The sequence below is a fragment of the Adelges cooleyi genome, unplaced genomic scaffold (genome assembly GCF_023614345.1).
Source record: "Adelges cooleyi isolate 19-005CV unplaced genomic scaffold, UGA_ACOO_1.1 ACOO_flye_CR_arks_rails_tigmint_CR_PRNA_23, whole genome shotgun sequence".
Classification (NCBI taxonomy): Eukaryota; Metazoa; Arthropoda; class Insecta; order Hemiptera; family Adelgidae; genus Adelges; species Adelges cooleyi.
This window is the reverse complement of record NW_026095893.1, coordinates 15,770,081-15,779,413: the sequence shown is the minus strand read 5'-3', so window position 1 is coordinate 15,779,413 and position 9,333 is coordinate 15,770,081. Positions and strand designations below refer to the sequence as shown.

The following is a 9,333-nucleotide window of genomic DNA, read 5'->3' as shown; positions in this document are numbered from 1 at the left end:
ATGTTATTCATTCTACGTTTTTAAATTTTTCTTATTTCTATAAGAGTGTGAATGGAAATAAGACAAATTAAAAAAATGTTTAAGGGGCAAAGACGGGAAACATTTAATAATTTGTATTCTTTATTCCATTCCAGTCATACCACCGAATTTTTCCGGTAAATTATTTATTACAAGTATTTTACCCATATGAACCTTTTAATTTATTATAACAAATTTTATTTGTTCATTAAAATAACCTAACCTAGCCAACAGAAATATAGGCTATCGATAAAACCAGCTTCGTTTACTTTTTAAAATATTTAAAATACTCTCAAACTAAAGCATCTGTTTACACCTTGATATTATAGTGAACTACTCATAGCTTTCATTATCAAAATCGTCTTACTTAATACATTTCACTTGATGTCTTATATCAGCTTTAAGGCGGCAAAAATGAGTACCAACTACCAGGTGATTTTAGATTAATTCAACTCACTTAACTACCTTTAATTCGTTAATAACAACAATAATTTTGATTTTATTCTTTTAAACCTCAATCATTGAAACTTGAACAAATTATAAACCTTTATAACCTATATAACCAAAATATAACTACCTATCTATAATATAATTCTCACTTTTACTTTTGATTCACAATTTTATTTTACACTGCCCGCTATCTTTTAAAAAGCGCCTTTGATGTAATATATAGGCAACATAACTTTCGGTATGTTTATAGTTTTCAGAAAACACTATTAACGGCGTTATCACAGTACCTTGTTTTCTATGTTGTTGATCAAGTTGTAAAATTTTGATCACTCTGCTGAAATTTTTTTAAATCTCATAAGTTCTTTTGTATCTTAGTACTTAATACTTTGTACTAGTTCATAATGCATATAATATATATTATAATATGTATTGTATGGGACGTGCTATCGTTTCTGGAAATATATTTTTCATCCTAAATAGGTTTTATGATTTCTTTATATTTTCTACTGTTGCCTTCACACGTTTTGGCGATTTATAGTTACTTTGGCAGAGCCCATAAAAAAAAGGGTAGAGCCCATTAGTTGCCAATATTATCTCCAAATTTCATTACTACCTACCCACGACCCGCATTTCGTCTAACATGATACCGTCAAGTTGGATTGGTTTATTGCTTATATATTACATTTTTTTGTTAGAAATCCAATATATATTGAAAAAAAGTCTTTAGACTCGGGTTAATACTATTATATTTATTCAAAAATTTGCGTGTACAATTCCTAAATAGGATTGTTGTTATTTTGTATAAATTCAGTATCGTAAATTGATTTCTCATGTTTAAAATTTGTAAGTAACCAACTATATAACATTATCATTTTAATTCAAACTTATAAGTTTTTATTTGGTGTTTATTTAAATTTTGCCTAGTTTTTCCAGTGACCGCCCACTATTTGCTGTGCTACCTCTGCTTTTTTACTGTATTTATATAATAGCTAGAAAATGACAATAAACTAAAACTGCTAGGAACACAATTAAGTTTAACGGTCCTAACGGGTATATGTTCCTAAATAAAAAAAAAGTTTAACACCTACATTATTAGTTCATTTAAAAAATCAATCAATGATCAAGTTTATGAAGGGTATGAACACCCTCTAAAAATGTCTCAGCTGTTTATTATAAAAATCAGAATGAATAAAAAAACAAAAATGTTATGAGTATTTGAAGAGAACACTTTATTTTGGGTAGTTAAAATGTATTATAATTTATTTATGTATAATAAACTTTAAGACAATTTTTATGTAAAAATGTTGATAAGGTACTATACAGTACACAAAATAAATTTGAATGTTTCAAGTTAGATAAATTCAACAAAATTGGTTTATTAACTTTTAAAAACGTTTATTTTTTATTAATACTTGTTGATTTTTTCGTTCGTTAAAATATGTTCTTGTCGGATTTGTTAATTTAATAATCAATTATTATTTTGTTGGCATATTATTAACAAACGTTTTGTATGAAAACTACATTAGCACTCAACAACGATCAATTCAAAGAAAAATGTTACAATCGTTATCCTGGAAGTTTATATAACATAAGTAAGCCTTATTAGTAGTTAAATGAGACAATTGAGAAGGTGCGCTAATTTAAGAAACAATGAAATATCAAATACATTTAGGCCGAATAAGAAAATTATGGATGTTGTTTATAAAGAAAAAGCGGCGTTTTCTTTGAATATAAAAATGTAAGTACTAATTATTATAACAAACGGAACAGAAAGAGAATTTGTTAATGAACGAATAACTGAGGTAAAATATTAAGATGGAATTAGACGAGTCGGCAGGCCTCTGTTATTGTAGCCACTTGTTGATAAGACGCATATTTTTTAAAATTAATATTCAAAGTTACAATCTTTGGAAATAATTCTGTTCAATTTCTGTTCGACCGATTCCCATGAACAAAAGTCGCAAAACGTACCGTCGTCCAATTGTATATTTATGATACTTTCGTTGACGTAGAAAGCCACTTTGTCGCCTTCCTTTTTGCATCTGTAGTACACGCCAATCACGTTTGCGGCGAATGGACTGAAAAACGTTGTTCTCCAGTTTCTATCGCGCTGTTTTTCAAAGTTGTCGTGTCGCAAGGGTTCATCATTAGGGCCAGGGGCTCCTAAGCCTAACATGACGATCGCACTGATTATATTGGACCTGTGTGAAACGTAAAAAATACCTTTCGGGGTCCTCGGGATGTGTTTGGCCTGTTCTCTGTTTAGCATTGAACACATTCAATCGTTAGTACACTGTTGATTTATATAATAACACTTTTTTAAAAATGAATATAGTATACTTGAAATGACTACTGATATGTCTTAACATTGGACAAACTAGTAACCGGTAAGACGGGTTGCCGTAACCGAACAGATTGTACCAGTATAGGTCGTCTGTGTATTCTAAAGTCTGCAAAATGTTTATTGAATTAGAACGCATTAATACAATTTCGAATTGAACGCGATACACATGTTTTTTACCAATTATAATATGTAATTGTATATTATATTGTTTATATGTATATACATTTAATGTATACGCCCAATGTACGTTAAATAAGACAAAGACAGACTTAAGTTTAACACCTACCTCGAGGTCCTTTCTACAGAACACTCTGCACCAAGCAGGAATCGAGTTCACTAATCGACATTTGTCAGATCGACAAGACTCATACATGGTTCTTATGTTACCTGTAATTAAATGTTAAAAGCCAAAACAACTATTATATTATTATTTTGCTTTAGAGAGATTTGCTTATACAACAAATTCATCGTTTAATTAATATGCATCCAAGTTTAATAACTTATTGATAAATATTTTTAATTATTTCAAGTCCGTAATTAAGTTATATATTAAAGTTTTTGCTCGATTTGTTTTTACGTTTTACTTGATAATGTCGTATCTTATAATTTTATGCATTTCGAATAACTTAAAGAGCAACAAATAACAATATGATTATTTATTCTACAGAAAGTGAGACAGTAAAAATACTAAAAGCATACACTGCGTAGTATAACTTATACAATATATTATCTTATAATTAAAAATTAGCCTGATAAAATTCAAGGTACAAATCGGTATTATTATTAAATTATTAATTAAACGTTTACCAAGAGTGAGTTTGTTTTGTAGTCCCATCTTGTTTGATACATTGGTTATTACTTTTTCCATAAATGCACTTTTTTCAAATAGTTTAACTTCTTCTTTGCTTCTTTGAACATTGTCAGCGTTATTCTCTATCTTAGATTGTAAGGTGTATAACTAAAAATAAAAGGATAATATTTTAATGTTGTATAGTTAATAAGATTTATGAGTTAATGGCTAATATATTTTCCTATAATCCTAATTTATCTCACTTTGAGTACTAGACACAAAACATGTTGACTCTTGAATAGTCCTAGAACCATAATACATGTCTAGGTCATATTTTATTTTGCCCTAGAACTGACTACACATACCTACTCAATTTTTCGATAGTATAATATTATCTTCTTTTAACCCTCGCAATAATGTCTGTTATAAGGAAATCTAGTCTGCGTATACTTTGTCGAAAACCTCTCATTATAATTTTAACCGTACTTGAAACATGTAATCCGATAATAGTTTTGAAAACAAACATAGATTTTCTCAATACTTACTTGGTGTATCGATCGAAGTACATTTTCAATTTTTGTTTTTAATATTATTGCAAAACTCATTAAAAAAGTTTAAAGTTGCAATTTTTCACGTAAAAATGATTAATTAACTATACAAATTTTTAAAATTGTACCTAAATCGATCTGTACCTTGTAAATGTTGTGAAGAATCCAAATGTTTTTTCAAAACCTAAGTCGAAGTATTTTTAGAAACGTACTGTTCGAAGTAGAAGCATGTGCTGTATTGTACAAAAATAGGGCGTATAAAAGTTTAAAAAAAACTAAGTAACAAAATAGATATCTCTTTCCTATGTATATGTTTACAAATTTTAGCTTAATGTTAAGTTTTAGTAATATTTGACTATAAAATTCGCTTTATAAAGTATAATTGAAACATATGTTTCTAATGGTATATGTGGTTATTTAACATATCATTGTAAAGTATGGTAAAGAAGCAACTCCAACCTATAATTTAAATTTGATTTTTTAACTTGGAAAAATTACTTATGCTATTATAATAATATTGTTTAATTGTGTATAATTTAATTAAAAATCTATGAATCATTAGGATTCTGATACTTGTTTTAAACATTATTACACACAATAGGGCTGTGACTAGTTTGTCACAATTCTAAATATCATGCCTTTACTATACTATTGAATTATACCCGAACATTTTTATAACTAGTACATAATTAATTGTTTTACTCTTAATACCATACGTTTAGTCTACTGTCGTCTTCTTTGTATTCTGGAATGTCTTTTATATTTATATGGTCATCTAAAAGGGATTCCATGAAATATTGAGCACTGGCCTTGCAACGTTTTTCTGGAGCCGATAACACCTGTACTTGGAAAAAAACGCTGTATTATATGTTTATAAGTTAGACATACATGTATAGATTTTAATATAAGTATATACTATGTAAAGTGGTATTGAATTGTATTTCGTATTTTTACTAATAATTGTATTTCTGATAAAATGATTGTAAAATCTTTGTATGTCTAGTGTCGCAATATAGCATACCACATAGTACATAACTTTTGAAAAAGGCAGCCCGATTTATATTTAAATAATAAATTATCTCATACTTCATATGATATTGAGTTGTACGGTGTGGTAAGCAGTTCAGGAAACGACTTCCTAATGCTTGAACCCAGACCCATCATATCTATAATTCCTTGTTCATTTAGATCTTTGTCTGATTTATCACTGCTTGCAGCATTTTCCCAACTTTTGATAGTAGCAATGTCTTCTACACATAATCTTGCATTATTTGTTTTCAGTACATTAGTTGTCAGTAGGTTTTTGAGTTGAGTCAATTCTATAGACTGTTTTCGGATAAAGCCATAGGTTGGAGATCTCGTTCCGTGTCTAGCTATCATAATTATTTGGCTTGCTTTACATCCTATGTAGTAACACAAAAACACATATATTGTATAATGTACACACTATTGTTGTATCGTATTTTTTTTTTTACAAATAAGCAAAGTACATGACAATTAGTTCTTTCAAGAAGTAAGAAATAAACAGAATTAGATAAAAAAGCATAGAAATAAGCGTGTTCCGACTTAATCGTAGAAAAGAAAAAAAAATAGAATATGAATATAATTAAGAAATACATTATACATTAATTAATATGTATAAATATCTTGCTTCGGGCTATAATTAAACTAATCTTAATTACTTTAACAAAAACGTGGTATTCGAAAATGATTTAAATTATATTTTACCTTGTGGTTTAACCAATTGTCTCTTATCATTAACAGGATAAACAGACTTTGTTCCAAAGTTCCAATATGGATTGCTATCTTTATAACATTGAAACGGCGAATTTATTGTAATTGGAGCCCCATATAAATTACTCGTAATGAAATCTAACACTAGGATGATCACGAAGGTAAAATTCATAATTGTGAACTAAAAAAATAAAAATAAATAGATTTTCATATATTGCATTGTATAAATGGATAAATCAATACATTTTTCATAAGTTCATCAAACAAGTAAGAAACAAAAAAAAATTTGTATCATAATATATATATTCTGAAAAATTACTATAAAAACTAAAAAGATTAATAAAATAAAATTTGAAATAATTACTAACAGTTAACTGATAATCTCCATATGTATGTTTGTATGTTTGTATGTCCTTTATGTATTAGTACACTATTCATCCGATCGCCATGAAGCTTAGGGAAGTTGTTGAGTACCGCGAAGATAACTGGCATAGTACTTTTCGATAATTCCACCCCTAAGGGTGGCCTCAAACACGAATTTTGTACATTAAATACCAAACATTTTTCGGTAACCATGGTAACCACGGTACTCGAGCGAATGCTAGGTGATGATTAAAGGAATAGGTCGATTCTATGTACCACGATTCTGGGCAAGCTTTTAACTGTTGGAACGGGATCTGGGACTGGGACTTGGGGCCTTGAGTAAGAGGGGTATATAATCAATATAATGTAATGTACATATGTAGATCCAAAAAAAAAGCCGAGACGGGTATGCTAAAGCTTTACAATATACAGCCTGGGGTCTTGACTTTTTTATCTTATTTGTAATTATTTTACTCAGCCCTGGCAAACTAAATTCCAGGCAACTCCTGATCGGGACTGCTTGTAATATAATATAAATAATACAACTGTTTTTAACACTCCAAAAAAATATTTTAATTTTCATATTTATTACTCCCTTAAACTAGTGAATTTTTTTTTTTTAAATTACAAAAGTTTCTAGCACATATTATATGTAATTTATAATAGAGAGATTTCATTATTTGAGGGTTTATAATTGATTAGAATCATGAATAAACATACTAGTCTCCCTTCTAGAATATTGAAAGGTGTTATACTCTTTACTTTTATTACTGATTTTTGGATCAATAATGTATCATTTGTGTCTGTTGTTAAGTTGTATAGTACTAATAATTTGCATTAGATAATGCAGTTTACGAATTTTAGCTTTGATATAAAGCTGAGAAGGTATTTTTCGATCATAGGTTATTTTTCTCTTAGAGAAACGTAGTTTACGGGATGGTACTACAGGATGGTACAAGGGGCAAAAATAATAGATTTCTTAGACCTATTTGTATGCCAAAAACTCAGGGGTTTTCGGGTTAATTTTTAAAATATCCATCAATAATATAAATAAACCATATCATACAATTTCCTGAAAAATTCTTTTATAATAAGGGTCGATTAGTTCAGTTTTATTTTTGTGAGAACTTGCCTATAAAAAGTTTTACTACGACGTAAGTCATTTTTACGGCGTACGTTGGCTTTTGTAAAATTCCATGGTATGGTTTATTTTTTATGAATATTTCACAAATAAACCCTGAAAATCTGAGTTTTTAACATACATTTGTTTTCTTTAATCTTCTCTTAGAACCATCTATGTAGTACCCACCAATAGAGTGCGACTTTTGTTTCTAGTACAGACTACACTCTGTATGTACGTCAAAACTGACGTCTGATAATTATATAGGTTTTTATTACTTATTATATGTAAGTATCAATATTGTCGACCGCCCGGTACAGGACATTCCCGATTGGTTAGATTTGATGTTCCATTTGTATATGTCCTCAGTGCTAGTATATAAAATATGATGATGGGATGAAGTTAGTGACGTGTTTATTTATTTATTGACAATTAAGTAACAATAAGAGTCGAGGGATATAGGAATTATAACGGTGATATATACTATAAAATTGCTAACGAATATGGATATTTATTAAAAAGATGAAATATTTAAATAAATTCATTTGATTTACTTTATGAGCTGTTGAAATACGTACCCGGTAACTACATAATAAATCTGAATAATACTATTAATTTTCAGACGTAGTTATTAAAAAACATGAAATTATTTGCACTATAAATAGTCAAAACATAACTGAGACTTCACATAAACATGATGTACATTGAGCGTTCGGTATCAACATAATATTGTCGGTTTTAAAGATTCTTCCCTCTAAATTGTACTTTTATGCTCCGGTCGCCAAGAGAATATGGTTGGAAAGAAATCTTATAAAATACTACATGCTATTATATTTCAGAAAAAATTACCTATTGAATACGCGCTGTACTCCTTAGATAGAATCCAATTTTTGTGTTCTACCTATAAAAAAAAAAAAAATAAAAAGTCTGTAGTTAAGTTATAAAATAGTATTGATGCCATCAACTGATAAGACATGTATGAAAAAATAAACTAAAATAAATAGTACACCATTTATAAAATGTATACCTATCAACTTTAGTGGTAGATCGAGCTCTTCGTATTAAGCAGGTTTCCTGTAGATTGGCTACTTTTTTAAATGCGTGTTCAATATCTTGATCAATTCAGTTTTAATGTATTCCTTGACTTCGGTTATGATGAGATCATCTCTATACAGACCACAGAGTTTTCGTCACAAATATCTATGTGTATACATTATAAACTAAATATAAACATACATACGATATAAAGATATATATTTGTTTTATGATATTATATATTAAGCGAGCAATATATGTAAGTTATACATCCGCAATATTCCTGACAACTTGAAGGATTTTTTCGAAATGGGGCGAATAGATGGTAATGAGTGTTTATAGCAATCGCAGTAACTCGATACATTTTTAACCAAATCCTTATTTGATCTAACGAATTTAATTATTTTGAAAAAGCATTTGTCGAGAAAAACTCTCACGCAGTTTGAATTATATTGTTTAATACATAAATATATAATAATAATATTTTTAGGACACTGCAATATCAGATTTTTTAAAAATTATTTAACGAATAAAATGCATTAAAAAAATTGCTAAAGCGGTTTTATATTTTAATAGTATTTTACATAATATTATGGTTTGAAAATAAAATTTAACTCTTAGGAATCACAGCGAAAAATCAGGTAAAGAATTAATAAAAAAAATGCATACTGTGAACTGTGTTTTTCTCGGAAAACACATTATCTATTGTTACAACTTTACGACGCACTCGTGTTTCTTAATATCAATATTTTTAGTACTTTAAAGTTTGGTAGTAAACACAACCAACTCACAGTCGGTAACTGTATTCATACAGAATTGTTTATTTTCTGCTATCGTATCGGGTTTGAACGCGTACGGAATATTGACTATAGATGGCAAGACTTAAATGATGAAGCCACTTTGGTAAGAAAAAAAAAACAAAAAATATTGA

The 9,333-nt window shown here is 28.6% G+C and overlaps 1 protein-coding gene across 7 annotated transcripts; it reads right to left on the bottom strand.

Moving 5' to 3' along the window:
* Nucleotides 1–1,812: 1,812 nt before the first annotated feature.
* LOC126835453 (multiple inositol polyphosphate phosphatase 1-like) lies at nucleotides 1,813–9,333 on the bottom strand. Of its 7 annotated transcripts, XM_050568053.1 has the most exons (11): nucleotides 9,072–9,333; nucleotides 8,395–8,567; nucleotides 8,217–8,268; nucleotides 7,646–7,738; nucleotides 5,879–6,065; nucleotides 5,237–5,553; nucleotides 4,867–4,989; nucleotides 3,620–3,770; nucleotides 3,099–3,199; nucleotides 2,809–2,918; nucleotides 1,813–2,726 (listed from the first exon to the last, which is right to left on the bottom strand). In XM_050568053.1, the coding sequence occupies exons 5-11, from the start codon at nucleotides 6,054–6,056 to the stop codon at nucleotides 2,354–2,356; spliced, it is 1,353 nt and encodes a 450-aa protein (XP_050424010.1). In that variant the 5' UTR covers nucleotides 6,057–6,065; nucleotides 7,646–7,738; nucleotides 8,217–8,268; nucleotides 8,395–8,567; nucleotides 9,072–9,333; the 3' UTR covers nucleotides 1,813–2,353. The 7 variants fall into 7 exon arrangements, with proteins under 7 accessions (XP_050424010.1, XP_050424011.1, XP_050424009.1 ...); XM_050568054.1 differs by lacking the exon at nucleotides 7,646–7,738 and having other exon boundaries at nucleotides 8,395–8,587; XM_050568052.1 differs by lacking the exon at nucleotides 7,646–7,738.

Coding starts and splice junctions, on each gene's coding strand:
- LOC126835453 (XM_050568054.1), bottom strand. CDS start 6,056: ATGAATTTTACCTTCGTGATCATCCTAGTGTTAGATTTCATTACGAGT. Junction 4,990..5,236: donor ACAACTCAATATCATATGAA/GTATGAGATAAT, acceptor TTCCAAGTACAG/GTGTTATCGGCTCCAGAAAA. Junction 3,200..3,619: donor ACAAAACAAACTCACTCTTG/GTAAACGTTTAA, acceptor ATTTAATTACAG/GTAACATAAGAACCATGTAT.